General features: G+C 39.9%; 1 protein-coding gene across 2 annotated transcripts; it reads left to right on the top strand.

Moving 5' to 3' along the window:
• The first annotated feature begins 320 nt into the window (after window positions 1-320).
• ciz1a (cdkn1a interacting zinc finger protein 1a) lies at window positions 321-16,632 on the top strand. Of its 2 annotated transcripts, none has more exons than XM_080418924.1 (16): window positions 321-432; window positions 1,340-1,612; window positions 2,062-2,186; window positions 3,503-3,723; window positions 4,447-4,585; window positions 4,814-4,901; window positions 5,087-5,221; window positions 5,402-5,496; window positions 6,136-6,215; window positions 6,350-6,868; window positions 9,986-10,116; window positions 11,033-11,108; window positions 11,467-11,595; window positions 11,716-11,794; window positions 11,984-12,105; window positions 12,460-16,632. In XM_080418924.1, exons 2-16 carry the CDS (start codon window positions 1,413-1,415, stop codon window positions 13,060-13,062), a joined length of 2,742 nt encoding a protein of 913 aa, XP_080275050.1. In that variant the 5' UTR covers window positions 321-432; window positions 1,340-1,412; the 3' UTR covers window positions 13,063-16,632. The 2 variants fall into 2 exon arrangements, with proteins under 2 accessions (XP_080275050.1, XP_080275051.1); XM_080418925.1 differs by lacking the exon at window positions 321-432 and adding an exon at window positions 541-664.
• Window positions 16,633-16,800: the final 168 nt, after the last annotated feature.

Genomic DNA, 16,800 nt, shown 5'->3' with positions numbered 1-16,800 from the left:
GTTAAGGACTCCCAGTCTCCCAAATTAATGTGTATTCGTCCGCGGACACTTATCTGAAAATATTTAGTTCCAGGGACCCCCGGCCCATAGCCTACCATACAAGATTTGAGTTGTTAGAAATGTAAAAAAAAAAAAAAAAAAGCAGATCTACAAGCTCACAACGCGTCTTATAGCAATGCGTTGTGAGCTTGTAGATCTACAAGCGACTACAAGCTTATACAGCTTGTAGTCGCTTCTTTTGGGCTTGTTTTCCTAGACCTGGTTGCTTGTGTCTCTCGCAGAATCTGGCAACACTGCTAGTAGTGCAGCGAGACTGGCCGGGGGAACCAACCTACTTTAATCTAGTCTGTGTTGTTGTCATCCATACAACACAACGGTATTTTATTCCGTGCGCGTTTCGGTTTCCTGGTTGGAAATTAGGACCTCTTAACTGTAAGTAGCACAGGTTAATTGTGTAAAGTTGTGCAACTTTATTATTGCTACCCTTTTACCAGGGTTTTTTAAAGCATTTGTGTTGCTAAATGTTGTTAGCCACAGTCGGCTAAACTTAGCATGGCAAGTGCAGCAGCAGGTCATGTTAGCCACAGTGACACACAATGAGACATCCAGGAGAAAACTTACTACTAAAACCCCTGTTTACAAAACACACCTTATCGAAATCCAAGTAAGTTAACGTTAAAGGATGGTGTAAAATATACTGGATAAGTAAATGAATAATAGATTTATCTAAAATATATGGTGTTAAATATTCATGAAGGGCATAGTTTATTGGAAGAATAACTACAGCTGCAGCTATAATTCAAAGAATGCATCTATTAATATGTTAATAATACTACTACTACCAATAATAATAATAATTATAAAGTGAATTACGAATTAATGTATTAATTTTCAGTGAGGTTTCACTGTACGGGATCTATCCATGTTGGGACAGTCAGTGTCAGTAACAGAATGCATTTTATTTTGAAGACGACATGCGATCAGCTACATGTGTTCATCATGTTCTGTTGTGGAATATGTATGTGAGTGTGTTCATTGATTGCAGCCAGCAGCACTGCAAAGACGACCGATTCTATAACTAACGTTTCCTTAAGCGAAGAGGAACATTGTGAAAATGTTCTCGTGTTGACCAGCTAAACTTTGCTATCGTCGAGTAGTTGCCAACACAATTTGTGTTGTTATCAGACAGCGGCTTCCCACTGATATGACGGACCTGTTGTATGAATGGGATGGACGCGCACTGTTTTTTAACGTTCTCATCTGCACAAGATGAGACATAATTGATCGGAGCAGATTTTCAAGCACCGTATTGCTTTTTTCCCCCCACCCTGATCTATAGAACCTCACGCTGAAGAACAGGTGTCCGGACTGCTCCTCGGATCTGACACTGTCGTTGTTATAACAACAGCAGGATGTTCAATCCACACCAGCTTCACCAGCACCAGCAGCAGCAGCATCAACAGCAGCAACAGTTCCAGCAACACCTGCGGCAGCTCCAGCATCTCTTCCAGCAACAGCCGCCTCCTCCTCCGCCGCCACAGCCTCCGCCACAGCACCATGTTCCCCATCCCCATCCCCATCAACACCACCATCACCAGGTCCAGGCACAGCGGTAAGATCATGAACTCCCACACCGGGGATCAGTTAAGGCTAGGCCCAATCAGGACATTGTTGTTAGAAAGAGGTCATTTAACACAGTGATTAAGGACCCCCCCAGTTTGAAATGCATTAGGCCACTGACATTTATTTGTTTGTTTGTTGTTTTTTTGTTTATTTATTTTTTAAAGTTAATTTGGAGCCATTTGGTTCCAATTGTACACTCAGGCCTATAAAGCGTTTAGCTGGGGAGTGGGGACCCCCTGGAACCCCCTCAAGGACCCCTGGTCCTGGGAGTCTCTGGACCCCACATTGAGAACCACTGATTTGACAGTCGCAACAAGTTACCATATTGTTTATTTTGTATGTACAGTATAGTTAATTGCCCACCATTTGAGCTATTTTCTCTGAACATTTAATAGTTGCTGGAAAAAAAGCAAATTCACCTGTATGCTTGTGGTGTAGGGCCATGGCTCCACAGGCTCCCCCTGCACAAAGGATGGTCAACCTGTGCCAGGCTACCCAGACTACCATCATCGGCCCGAACCACCACATGCTACAGGGGGCCATAATGATGCAACGCATGCAAGGTATGGCTGGAAGTGCTCCTAGTAATAATGGAAAAAGATAACACTTTAACTTAAAGATCAGGTCTATAATGCATCATAATCGTATTTATAATGCATTGTAATGCACTTTTAAGGCTTCATAACACTTGTTATAAATGTTTACCATGTATGACAACTTATAACAAGGTTTATGAAGTATTATAAGTGCTGGTCATAATGCATGGAACCGCACAGCGCACATTATTAACTACTATAACGTAGTCAGTGACTGTATAAAGACACTTTATAACTAAGTTATGATTATAACAGATGATTTTGGTGATCTGGAAAACCGATTTTCTTTTATGACCGAGCTGCACCGTTTAAGTGGTACAAAAGTCCTTCAGATATATGTGTATTATTGCTTCGCAACTTTGTGACAGGCCCAGACATGCCCCCCATTTGATTTTATATTGTGAATAAAACACTGATATATTAGGGTTTGATGAAGGGTTATTTCTGCTCTGTTTAACATTTAACCCCATGAAACCTAGCGTCCCTATTCTAGGGCCGGCAAACATTTGACGAAAATAGCAGATCTACCAGCTCAGCTCATAACGCGCCGCTTATAGATCGGTTATTTTCGGTGAAGAGATTTGGTGTAGAGGGGGAAAAAACAAGCGGATTAAGTATAGAGCCCTGGGGGAGTCCCAGTCAAGTAAGTGTATATAGGGTTTAAGTGGGTAATTCCTAGCTGATATATTGCAGGCAATTAATTCATACATTCATTCATTAATTTCTGTCAGCTGTTGCACCTTGCCCTCGGCTCCTCAACCATTTCACAACCAGAATGTAGTGTGGATCTATCTATCCATCAAGCTCACAGAGGCACAATAAAACCACAGAGGCCATTACATAATGTTTGGCCAAAGAGAAGGCAGTGATAATTACAATTAACAAAGGCTTTAAATATTGTATAAAATCATATTTTCCTTCAAAAAAAAAACATTTTGGACATTGAATAATTATGATTACAATATTCAGCAAAAACAATCTGGGTTATCAGCATAGTCATAATCGTGCAGCCCTGTTATGTTGTGGCAAATAATGTGGCTCTCGCCAATAAGATTGCTTGATCAGAACCAATTGTTGTAGAACTCCAAAACATAATCAATGTTTTTTTTAAATGCATAACTGATGCTAAATGCATTATATGAGCGGCAGGTCTTGCTCATATTACAAGCCAATGTATTTACAACCATAAAACGAATGTTATTTTCTGCTGTCGTTCTTCCTGTCCTTGTATCCACTTTTATTTGATTTTAATCAACGTCTCCCCTCCTCGGTCCACCATCCAGGTAGCATGCGGGGCTTTGCGGTGGCTGGACAGCAGTACCGTCAGTTCTATGCTGCAGGGCCCCGGAACTCCATTCTGGGACCAGTTCCCATGGGTAGCATGGGTGTGGCCCTCAAGCCCCCTATGATGGGTTTCCCACCTGCTCGACAACACTTCCACCCCCGTGGTGGCCGCTACTACCCTAATAACACCAACCCACAACCCCCGGCCCCCAATGCTACGGTAATTGCTGAAAGATCATTAAAGTTTTGCTCAGTCCATTCAATAGATAACAGTATTTCCCCCATTGTTCCACCTACATTTTGTTTGCTGAACAGACACCCTGTATCTCCATATTTCAACATTTAGTTTTTTTTTTGTCGTAGCGAAAATAGCCGATCTACAAGCTCACAACACGTGGCATCGTATAAGTTGTGCGCTTGTAGATCTGCTGTTTTCACTATTTTTTTTATTGTGAAAGTAGTTAAGTCTGTCTGTGGGTTTCATAAATATTTAACCAATGAAAAGCAGTAACAAGAGCTTGCGACTACTAAATAATAACTACATTGGATCCTTTGGAACACAGGTTCTTTTTTTCCCATTTCCTGAAAAGTTTCCACCTTACAGTGATGATCGGATTTGCAACTCTCTGTTACAACCGTGTGTATGCTATTCTCAACCCCAATCGCTGTGATTGCCTAAGATGCTCGGAGGGAGCACTTGTTTTGTGCAGTAGAAGCTGCTTTGAAATTACACTTGACAAATGTTGTGAACATCACTTTTGAGGGGCCCTCTGAATAACATAATTAGTTCAAGTCATGGCTTAGTGCCAAGGGGACCTAATACCTTACAAGAATTGGTGGATCACAGATAAATGTGGCCATCAGTGATGCCAAATGTGTGTAAACTAGCCAAGTCATTGTTGATATACCCATAATCCTTTTGTATCTGTCTCTTTGTGTATAGCCTGCTCACCCTGCTGACTTCGTGTCTGCTTGGCAGGCAGCAGACAGGAAGAGGGATAGTGAGCAGAGGACAGCTGGAAATACAGATGGCCAACCTGCAACCAGTGCTACCAATGACACCGTGGCGGAGGGTGCAACAGGTATGGCAGAGGCACACTCAGTCGTCGTTTGTTGACATTTTCAGAGTTGGGTACCTCAGGACTAAACATGACTTGTCGCGTTTCAGTTTGCCCATGTTCACTTTTAAAGCACACTGGTACTGGGAGAGAAAATAATGTCTTTTGGCTGGAATATATGGCACCTATATCTTATCCCCTTGTGTTAGACGAGTATGTGAAAATGCATTGATGGTTGTATGTAACCTACAGATGGAGTACCGTCAAGCACAGAGGAACGCACACAGGCATCTGCAGAGCCAACAGAGGAGCCTGTGGTCAAGAAGCAGAAGACCGATGGGTATGGCCCTCATGACTACCATTTGTTTTCTTCATTTGATTGTCCTTTTATCCTATGTATTCGGATGGGATTAATCAAATAATATGTCAGTCAAATAATAATTACCGTAGACATGATTATGACTGAACGTAAACATTCATGGCTTTGTCCACTCATCTTTGTCTAATTTATCTTCCACTGTGCAGGATAGAGGAGTCCTCTGAAAAGACCAACATTGGGTCTGATGATGACATAGTTCTCATATCTCAGTATAACAATGCTACAGAGGCATCTGCAGAGCCAACAGAGGAGCCTGTGGTCAAGAAGCAGAAGACCGATGGGTATGGCCCTCATGACTACCATTAGTTTTCTTCATTTGATTTTCCTTTAATCCTATGTATTCGGATGGGATTAATCAAATAATATGTCAGTCAAATAATAATTAGACATGATTATGACTGAACGTAAACATTCATGGCTTTGCCCACTCTTCTTTGTCTAATTTATCTTCCACTGTGCAGGATAGAGGAGTCCTCTGAAAAGACCAACATTGGGACTGATGACGTAATTCTCATATCTCAATATAACAATGCTACAGAGGAAAGCCCATCTGATGGTAAGAACACACGCAAACAGTAGGCTTACAGTAGGCAATAGTAGTTACATGTTTTTTTGATTTTGTCTATGTGCTGCCCTTGTGTCCGTGTCTCCGGGCTTGTACACGGTAGCTCTGCAGGAGTCTAGCCATCTAGAAGAGCATCTGTTTGTGTGTGAAGTCTGTGATTTCACAACTAAAGGTCCTTACACACCGGGGCGATTTTTTCATGCGAATAATACGTTTAAAAAAAAATAACTTATAAAGTCAATGCAAGCGTACATGGAGCGAAAAAGCGAAGCGAAAAAGCGTCTTTTAATTATTCGGAACGAGTCTGAATTTTGCGTATATTCGCATATTCGCCGGTGTGTAACCGCCTTTAGCCTGGCAAAAATGTTTTCAGTCGAGAGATTTTATTTTGCTTTAAACCATGAGACCCACACAGGGCTGAAAACAAATCTATCCTCTATACTGATGATTGGAAAGTATGCCATCCTGTCACTTTGGTCATTTTCGTAAACACTGTGCTTCACAGGTGAAACATTTATTGCTGCTCATAAGTGGCGATTGTAAACAATACGAAGGTAAGATGGCAGACTGTCATCGTTGATGACGTAATGTTGCATCTAATTGTGTGTCTATGGTTGGCTCTATCTCCAGACTGCATCCTTATCGAAGCAGGGGGGTCCATGGCAGTATCTGATGTTGGGGAGGAGCTTGAGGAGAGCAGAACTGCTGAGGTAGAAGTCAACAAACCACACTGGGCTTTCTAGGCTCAACGTGTGCATGCAGTATGTGATAATTTATAAGAGGAACAAATGTATTGCGCACTGGATAAGTTTAAGTTGACAATGTTCATATTGTCTTGCAACAGCTGAAAGACACTGGTGTGACAGGCCGGTCACCATCTGATAAGCAGAACGTGGAAAGCAATATAATAGACTTGGAGGAGGCACCAGAGGACAAAGATGCCTCACTAGCGTCACAAGATAGCCAGGAGGATGACATGATGGAGGTGACTGCTGAGGATGTCAAGGAGGAGGCTGTTGAGGATGTCAAGGAGGAGGCTATTGAGGAAGCCAAGGAGAAGACTATTGAGGAAGCCAAGGAGAAGACTAATGAGGAAGCCAAGGAGAAGACTATTGAGGAAGCCAAGGAGAAGACTGTTGAGGAAGCCAAGGTGAAGACTATTGAGGAAGCCAAGGAGAAGACTATTGAGGAAGCCAAGGAGAAGACTGTCGAGGAAGCCAAGGAGAAGACTGTCGAGGAAGCCAAGGAGAAGACTGTCGAGGAAGCCAAGGAGAAGACTGTCGAGGAAGCCATGGAGAAGACTGTTGAGGAAGCTAAGAAATTCCACTGCTACCTCTGCAGTATTACCTGTCACAACCAGCAGGTAGGTTGAACATACACACAACTGCTGAGATGTACTTTAATACAATAATATACAGGGTCCCCACGGTCATGAAATTCCTGGAAATATTTTGAAATTAGAAAAATCTTTTTCCAGTCCTGGAAAAGATTTGGAATTTGTCTAGGGTCCTGGAATTTATCAAGGGTCCTGGAAAAATATTTGGCTATGCATTGTTTTTGGCAATTTCTTTCCAAAACATCTATAACATTACACAAAATATGTATTTTCTTTCCGAACGGGCTGCGTGATTGCAGCCTAATGTATACTGGACGTGACAAAAATAACAGATATACAAGCTCACAACGTGCTGCAGCGTGATGCGTAGTTAGTCAATTTTTTAGTTCAGTTATTTTTGCTACACTGCCTGTCTTTGGGCATTGCACATAAGAGTAAGAGACTCATTATTGCGCTGAATGTTATATATAATAATGTTATACAGGCCTGGAAATTGGGTTAAATATTCTGGAAAAGTCTTGGAAAAGTTTTGGAAATTCATTGGTAAAAATGTGTGGGAACCCTGAATATATAATAATGTTTACATACCTGGCCAATAAACAGATTCTAATTTGATTTAATCTTCCGATCTTGATGACATCTGGGGATGGGAAATATTGCACATGATGATAATGGTATTGTAATAGTTACTTATTGTAATAAGTCCAGGAATGCAATTCTTCTGTGTATTTATTCTCCAAAAAGAGCACTAACAGTCCTTGCACAAATATATACAGTGCAAAAATAACTTAAACTTCAATACAATTTGAATAAAAAATAAACTCTTAAAGGCAAACGCTAAGCAAACAAAACAACTCTGGCAGGCTATACCCTTTCAGAAAGGGCCCTGCAGCTCTCCCTCAGGGATGTTACCTGTGTTCCAGCCTAAGTCTTACTGAGTTGCTGTACCTGCAGCCTCCTTTTTATGGGAGTGGATCCTACCTCATTCTCTAATTAGCTATCAATTAGGTCTTCTACACCTTCCCAATAACATAAGAGTAATCTAAACACTCACAAAGATGTTTTATGATTAAACTCAAATACAACTTGGGATGATAACACAATCCAATGACATTTTAAATAAACTCATTACTCATTACTTTCAATACACAAGTTTAAATCTATTACTTCTTGCATATTACAGAAAGCAGTCATATGTATCAGTGTGACTGCCCCGTGACAGGTATATTTTCAAACAGCTATGATTTTTGTAAATATCACATGCACACCCCAATGTCCAATAAAATGGGTGCTGAATCAAAAATATACCTTGATTAGAGCAGAAAGATCAGCACACCAAATAGCGGCCATTAAGAGGATTAAATTTAATGCTATGACGTGACTTTTCAAACAACAAGCAAGAGGACTCAGGCTGAATAGCGGTCGTAAAAGGTTTTGTAATGGGGGCTATGGGGATTTAATATGGCGACGTTCTGTCTATACAAGAAGTCTGAGGAAGAGCTTGTTGCTCAAAATGTTACGTCATTGCATTAAATAAAATCCTCTTAACACATTGGGTGCCAGAGGTTTATTAAAATATTATACTTTGAGTGCCAGGACTTTTTAAACATTTTGAACCTTTTTCAAGTAGTCACAAAATATTTTCAGTGATCACTGTCCTCACGGTGATCCCCTCATTACACACATACAGGTCTCGTACAATCGGGGGGAAAAAATTTAAAACATTCGGAAATCCATTCCATAGTTGCAGCCAGTTGAAAATAGTTAAATTAACATTGTAAAAAAAAAAAGTGCACAGGAGCCGAGATACAGGTTTTTGAAGTCATAAGTTAACCAGGAGGTGGATTGGAGTCTAAATCTTGTAGGAGTGATATTTCCTGTTGCTGTGAAGGAAAAAAAAAATTAAATTAAAAAAAAAAAAAAGTAATTTTTTTTTTTTTTTTTCAAAAACCGTATATATACGGTTTTGGCACTCAACGTTAGTATGCGCAAAACCGTATATATACGGTTTTGGCACCCAATGTGTTAATTGGCTGGTGTGTGGATCTTCCTGCTCTAATCTACAATTCAAACTAGGAACAGATTTATTTTCTGTATTCTAGTGTTTGGGTAATATTTTGTCCATGAATAGAAATCATGCAATTATTGCACACTTTGGTTGAATTTGAATTGATCTTTGCGATCACAAATTCCTGGAGAGGCTGCTATTTTTTATTTATTTTTTATTTATTTATTTATTTAACAGGGACAATGCACATTAATCAACATGTCAGTTATTCACGTCCATGTAAATGAGCCAGAGTTAGCCAGAGTTGGCTAATTTTCATCTGTAGTCCCTGAGCAGGCTGTTAAAAAAGTGGTATAATTATCGATACAAAAAGAGACATTGTCAACAATACAAACAAGCAGACGTAGTACAGACAAAACAATACAGTAAAATATGAGAAGACAGTGATTAATGGGTCCTAAATTTACTCATGATTACAAATTTGGTTAGCTTTAAGCCATCTTTTGAGGTTGAATTTGAAAGTTAGATAGTTGGTGGTCTCTCTTACTTCGGTAGGAAGACTGTTCCAGTGATGGGAGGCTCTAACAGAGAAGACTGTTTTACCAAACACACTCTGTCTGAATGGTACCTCACAGTCTCCTCTGGTAGTTGCCCTTGTTGTTCGGTCACCACTTTCTCTTCGCTCTATGAACTGTTTTAGTGGTGGAGGTGCAAGCCCATTTAAAACCTTAAAAATGAGACAAGCATCTGCAAAATGTTTAAAGCCATCAAAATTAAATAAATTATACTTTTGAACTATACGGCAATGGTGGTAACGGTTGGGTTTTTGATCAAGTGTTTTTAATGCCTGTTTGTAAAGTGATTCTATGGGTTTGAGAGTTGTTTGATTTGTCTGTGACCAGGTTGTGAAGCAGTATGTGATGTGTGAGAAAACCATAGCATGCATGAAGAGTTTAGCTGCGTCTGTTGTTAAATATGGTCTTATGTGCCTGAAATTAGACAGATTTGTGTGCGTGCGTGCGTTTAGGCCGAGAAAGACGAGGACAAGTTGATGTGGGTTCTTTGCAGTTTGAGCTCAAGCAAGCACGTCTTAACCTCGAGGTTCTTTTGTTCTTTCCTTCTATGTTTGTGTAAAGAATTTTCAGGAACATATGATTGGCTTGTCCCACCAACAGAGGATGATGGAGATCCAGCACATGAGCAATACCTGCCTGGTCACACTGTTGCCTCAGGTCCAGGAGTCTCTGCGGGGAGCATGCAAAGATGGGTTGGTGTCATACACACATACTTAATCTCATTTGAAGACAACATTTGCCTGACACCCCAAGATTGATAGATCTTCAGTATGTTTTGAGAATGACCTGTCAAAAGACAAATGTACAACAACATACATTATACAACAGCTACTACCAACTGCACATTGTGATTGGCAAAGCAGGCATTTGGAGCTATGCCAATAACCACAATACACCAGTAAATCATTAGTAAAAGTATCATTCTGTGATACATTGTGGACCGGGCCAGCTGGCGTTAAGTTGCCTATAGCATCGGCAAACAACGGCAAACAATTTAGGATTGCGGAGGGCTGAAAGCAACCCAATTTAGCGAAATTGAACACTACTGTACTAACCCATATTCAAATACAAATATTTAATCACAGTGCATTGCTGTTGCATAAAAGCAATAAAACAGTCAAGGCCATGCTTTATCATAGTTATGCAAGGCGACGGCACTCCGCTTCACGTCGTGCCTATGTTGGAGCGCACCCGTGCCAATAACCATTATAAAGCACTCCCTCTTGTGTCTTATTGCTTAAGTATAATGCAAAAAGGGCAGCAATTCATATATCATTTGCCAATTGACTGCATTTTGTAGGTATATCAGTATCCTAACATGTTTAGTTTTAAAGTCAATACAGCTTGATTGATGTCTGCCCTAGATGTGTGCTCTTTCTGTTTACTTTTGTTGTGGTTTACTGTCATGTTCTAATTTAGCTGGTAAATGCAAGACAAGTGCTCACATTGTTTCACCCTTTACTTGTGAAAGTTAATGAAATGAATGTAGAAAATGTTTAATATCTATGGAAGTTTCATCGGCTGGATTTTCTAAACGGTTACATTTTGGGAAGTTGAGCCCTCATGTCGTCACTCTTAACTTGTGTGCCTACTGTGAATTACCTACAGAGAAAAAGGACCAGGCCTACAGCATCGGGGTGCCACCAGTAATGTCCTCGACCACCATTGTAACAAGGAACACAAAGTAAAGCACTGCTCACTTGAGTTTGTTTTTCCATGTTTAATAATTATTTTATTAATGCTAACAAAACACCTTGAAGCCCGTTCAGGCCAGGGCATGATCTGTTCTGGAGAACCCCTCATCTGATCGACTTCACACTCAACACTATGGGCTTAAGGGTTCTCAGCAATACACCCGCCAAGTGTGAATACGATCAGATGGACAGTAATCGAGCTATGTTAAGGACAGACATACACACAGATAGACATAATTGACATACAGAGATTCCTGGAATTTATAGATGTATATCCCTGTTGCACAATCAGGGTGGAGGAGGTATGTATGTCTGTTCATGTTTGAAGTACGTCTTCACTAACTTCAGGAAGATGACTTGGCTGAGCAGTCTTCTGTAGCCTCACTGGAATATTTGGTTGAGGAAGAAGAGGGCAGTGAAGTGGAACAAGAGGAAGGACAGAGGAATGATAGAATCCAAAGCAGCTCCACCAGACAGGTCGAGCATAGTTTTTCCTGTCATATATACTGCACCTTTTCATTCATTTTAAGCTCAAAATGTTAGGCCCTCAATGGATTTACTGTCCATCTCATTTAGCTGTATGTTTTGTCCTTGTAGGGTGGCTGGTCATCTCAGACAGATGGGGACCTGGAGGACATGGCCAGTGATGAGGAATATGACACTGACACTGAATATGGTGAGTTCCCAGATTGCAACTATTCACTCTGAATAAAGTCAGCTTTGGGATTATTCTGATATCTTGCAGTTTTATAGGCCTTTGTGTTTTTTTGACATTCCATTCCTTTCTCATAAACACCCTTTTACGTTACTTATTATTGTTATCAAAAGTGTTTGAAATGTAATTCTATGAACCTCTTTCCATCAGGGTCTAGTTTTTTAATTCCAGTGGCTGGCTTCCTTTGTCACCTCTGCAAAAGGTTCTATCATTTTCAATCTTCGGGTCTACACTCGCACTGCAAGTCCTTAAAGCATTTCGAAAACCTCAAGGTTAGTCTTTAAGACATTATTAACTTGATTTTCAAATAGGGCCAGTAGGGGTTATAAGTTTCCCCCACGTTCCCCCATGTGTTTCTTTGTTGTTATTGCAAAGTCTTATTATATAGAATATAGATGTTCTTGGTCCTTTTTTTAATTGTTTTGAGAAGCTGCTATAGTACATGCCTTTTTGGGGTTGGGTAAAATTATTTTTGTTGATTCAATTAATGTAATGTCTCATACCAGATCTCTCAATGCACGTGTGCATATGCCACAACATGCATTTATGTACTGTACATCAAGTTGTTATTCTATTATATTATATTTACGTGCAAAAAGACATTTGTACTCTCTTTCACTTAACAGAAGTACAGAAGCCTGCATAACCAACGGGCCACAGCAGAAAAGGTTTCATCAGAGTCCACTATAGCCACCATTGCCTCTGAAGACCACCTCAGCTCTGTATCAGACACCACCACAACAGACTTGGATGGAAGTGACAACCACATCATCACCGACTCCAGTGAGGTTGATGTAAAGAGTAATAATCAGTTCATGCAGCCTACTATCGACATCACCCGAGTGAGGCTACCAAAAGACCGTCAGAGAAAAAAGAAACCAGCAACCACCTCAATGCCACAGAGTATCAGCACCACTGCTACAACAAGTTCCAGCTCCACACACCCAGCCTTTGACCCTCTCACCACAATGGAGCAGGCAGTGTCCCAGGATTGTGTAGCTTGGGAGAGTTCATCTGAACTGTGTGAAGAGCCACAGTCACAACCAGTGGAGGCTGTTGAAGAGGCCACAGAACAGCAGATTCAAGAAGCTTCTGTTGTACCAGAGGAGGTTGCTGTACCAGAGAAGACTGTTGTACCGGAAATGAGTGCAGTACCAGAGAAGGCCAGTACAGGGAAGGCCAAAGCAACAAACAAAAGGAGGTCAGGCCGGGCAACATCAAGACGCTGAAGATCATATTGGTAAAAAAGAAAGAAAAAAAGAATACAATTGCTGCCTTAGGCTACCCAACAAATGGTGTAAATGTCTGTATGAACTGATAACAAGGCATTATAGAAATCAAAGTGAGATAATATAAATCCTGTATAAGGCTCTGTGTCCCTAAGTTGGTAATGGTTTTATGAAGCAGACAGGCCTGTTTTTCAGTTATTGATATTTTAAGAGTAACCTCACCCCAAGTCACATAATTTGGGAAACTTGTGTTGCAGTGGCCTCTACAGGTTGAAACTTTCAACTAGGTTACACTGCTGGCCCTACCCCAAACATGATCTACATGTTTAATCACTAACACCTGAAAAACATCTGTACACTATTACATTGTGATTGGGTTGTGGCCAGCATTGCCAGGTAGAGAAGGCAGACCTTTATTAATCCCATGGGAAATTCTGTTTCAGCTTCACCCAGCTGATGACTGCTCAGAGGCGCCGGGGGGTGGAATGGGCTGTTAGGGCTTAAGTGTCTTGCTCAGGGGCACTTCGACACAAATACTGGGTGGCCCTTGAGGTAGACGGGAGACATTCTGATTACCAGACGGCCTCTCTACCCACTAAGTTACGGTCACCCCCCAACCTAGTTGAAAGTTCCAACCTTCTCCACTAAGTGCATAAAGACTACGATGAAAAACATTTACGTACACTAGCTGAGACCTGGCCTGAGATATGATTAACCATATGAACCCTATGGAAGAATAGGCGAACATTCATTGAAAATAGCAGATCTAGATAGCAAGCTCATAACACGTTGTATTGCGTTGTTAGCTTGTAGATGGGCTATTTTTGCTACAAGCTCACAACATGTTGTGATGTGGCGTGTTGTGAGCTATCTTTAAGGTTTTTTATTGTTTTGGTTTTTCTTTACAGAATTTGCCTAAAATTAGGATGCCAGGGTTAGTGTGGTTAACAAGATCAAGGAGAAACCTTGTAAAACTTGGTTCATGTCATACCCTGGTGGTCTGGCATAGTCCATTGAGTATGACGACCATTTTCCAAAGCATACCGTGGTTTGTTTGATTTGCAAAGAATCCATTAGATTCCATAATGTTAGTAGCCTACATGAAAATATTTTTTTGGTCAAAGTTGTGTTATTGTTGCGTTTTAATGCATATTTAAGTGTGAAACATGTTTTAAAAACCAAGTGCAAAAATAGTCCCTAGAGAAAAGATTGATTTTGGTTTAGATTGTTAGTTTGTTACACAAAATTTACTTCTAAAGGTTTCTGAGGATGCGGCGCAATCCCCAGCTCCTCCTGGCTTCGTGTCGAAGTGTGTTTGAGCAGGACACTGCTCCATGGGTTGGGTGCTGTTCAATAGCTGCCCACGGCTACTAATCGTTAGGATGAGTTAAATGCAGAGGACAAATTCCAGGTATGGGCAAATGTACTTGACCAACAATACAACAACAATGAAGCTTCAATATGTGATGTTCTCCATTTCAGATAGTTATTTTAGTCATTTGGACCATTTGGCATCTTTACCATTGTTGGAGAGATTACAATTTTTAATGGATAGGATTAGGACAAAAACTGTGAACTCTGCTTGTTCACATCATCTCTTGGCTGTGACAGATGCAAATAAAAGACCGACTGAAATCACATGAGCAAAGGCTCAGTAGCGTAATTTTCTTGCTGCCGCAGGTTGTGGGCAGGAATCCTGGACTTCAGCTTTAGTAGTAATGCATTTTCATTTGAAAATGTCTAAACAAAATGCAGTGTAGATTGTAAAAAGGAATTTGTAGACGTACAACAATATCGAGGCTTTGTTGATTGACACTGGCTGCTTGTGTAAGCTGTGATGTAAGGCCAGGATATCCTAAAATGCCTGCACCGTCTTTGTTTTGTCAGTTTTCTTGCTTCCTTTTTTTTAATTGGAAAACATACTTGAATATCTTCAGTTTCACTTTGTACGGAAGAGGATTAGGGCCACTTGAAAATGTTATTGGAGTTCTGAGATTAAACTCAGAATTTCTGTCTGAGTCTGGGAATAAATTCAGGAATTATGGAATGGCATTATTTAATCTCAGAATTCCAAACTTCTCTTTGTTTCTTACTCGCCACAGCTAAACTGTTGAGCTAGGCTCATTTTGAAGTATGATGAGCTACGTTTTGTGTTGCACTCTGATGTAGCAAATAAAAACAAAAAAACCCAGAACATCCATTATGAATGTATTATTTGACTGATACATTTTTGAACACTGAATATTGTTCCATCTTCATGGTGCATATTGGAACTTTTGTTTCAGGAGATTTTGTTACTTAGTAGTTTTGATGGTTCCATCTACCAGATCCCTTTATTCTTTATTTGAGGTTTAGAATAGGAATATTTTGTTTTGACGTACCATGTAATTGTATTATAATAACTTAAATTCCAATCCCTTAAATTCATAATGAAAAAGGACCAGTTATAGACAGTATCACAAAATACGTTTTGTACATTGTATTTGTACTACCATTTTTTATTTGGCTTTTAAGTACTAGGCTTTTCAAATGTATCACTAATCCACCAGTCGCTGAGTTGACCAAAACATTATTTCCCAATCCTGTGTTAAATTGAAAATGAAGGTCCGCTTTTGCTGCCAATATAGACAAAGGTTGTAGTAGACTAACCTAATAGAAGGAACACAGGTGTTTCCCATATGACCAACAAAGCAGCATAAAATGTTTAGCAAGTGCATCAAATCAAATGTTCACATCAAAAAACACATTGTCCACTTGACATTGAACAATGCAGATGCAGTGCTAATTGTTGAAGTTGTATTTCATCCCTAATATTTTTTACATAACCATAAATGTGGGTTTCGAGAGTATGTTCATTTGCTGTAAAAATTTACCTTTTGAAGATGCAAAACATTGCTCTTTCCTTTTTAATATTTTCCTGGATTGAAGGCAATGACATACTAAAAGTTGCTTGGACATACATCCATACCACAAAAATAACATTGTATTAGAGTTGTTAACACTCCTAAACCCCAAATCAAGCTCACAATGTGTAGCAGATGCAACACGTTGTGAGCTCGTAGATCTATTTTTGGTGCACCATCATACGACGGAGCATAATTAGGCAATAAACTACATCTCTTCTATCATTGTAGCCTGTGGGCCTTGTTATGGAGATTTCATAACCTGATAATAGAGAGGTATTTCTTGAACAGTTGAGCTGTGTAGTCAATAGTCATCCCTTTTAGTCATGGTGTGAACTGAACTTACATAAGGCTTCATCCTGTGTCATACTAGTTTGTTCTAAGGAAAATGTAGGAAAAATATCAGTTCTAGACAACATTTTGCAACGTTTAAGGGAAGAGACCAGCGTATGTAGCATGGGAAGATTTTTTTTGTATCTTGAGGAAGAAAAGGGCATCTGAAGGACATTACCAACAAAGCTGTATGTTTCTTACTGTAATTTTATTGTTCGACTGACAAAACAGATTAATAGATGTTTTCTAACAGCTGAAAGTTTCAAAAATGTATTTTTTGATGTTTATTTTCTGTATTTAGGTATTTTCATTTAATATTAAACATTTGACAGTTGCCACACCCTAATACTTGCAATTTCTGAATTTAATGTAAGTTGTTGGTGGATGGGATAAGTGTGTGTACAGTAGATTTAACAAAGTTCCCGCTCCTTTTTACCAATTCAATTCCAAAACATTTCCATGACCGTATTTCTGCATTAGTGATTCACGACGGTTAAGATAA

The sequence above is a fragment of the Gymnoscopelus braueri genome (assembly GCF_963280865.1).
Source record: "Gymnoscopelus braueri genome assembly, chromosome: 22".
Classification (NCBI taxonomy): Eukaryota; Metazoa; Chordata; class Actinopteri; order Myctophiformes; family Myctophidae; genus Gymnoscopelus; species Gymnoscopelus braueri.
This window is presented reverse-complemented; position numbering and strand designations above follow the sequence as displayed.

Bases quoted from the DNA above. Each gene is read 5' to 3' on its own strand.
- ciz1a (XM_080418924.1), top strand. From the start codon at position 1,413: ATGTTCAATCCACACCAGCTTCACCAGCACCAGCAGCAGCAGCATCAA. The intron at 6,869-9,985 runs GTAGGTTGAACA...GTTTGTGTAAAG, and splicing joins TTACCTGTCACAACCAGCAG to AATTTTCAGGAACATATGAT. The intron at 11,109-11,466 runs GTAAAGCACTGC...CACTAACTTCAG, and splicing joins ATTGTAACAAGGAACACAAA to GAAGATGACTTGGCTGAGCA.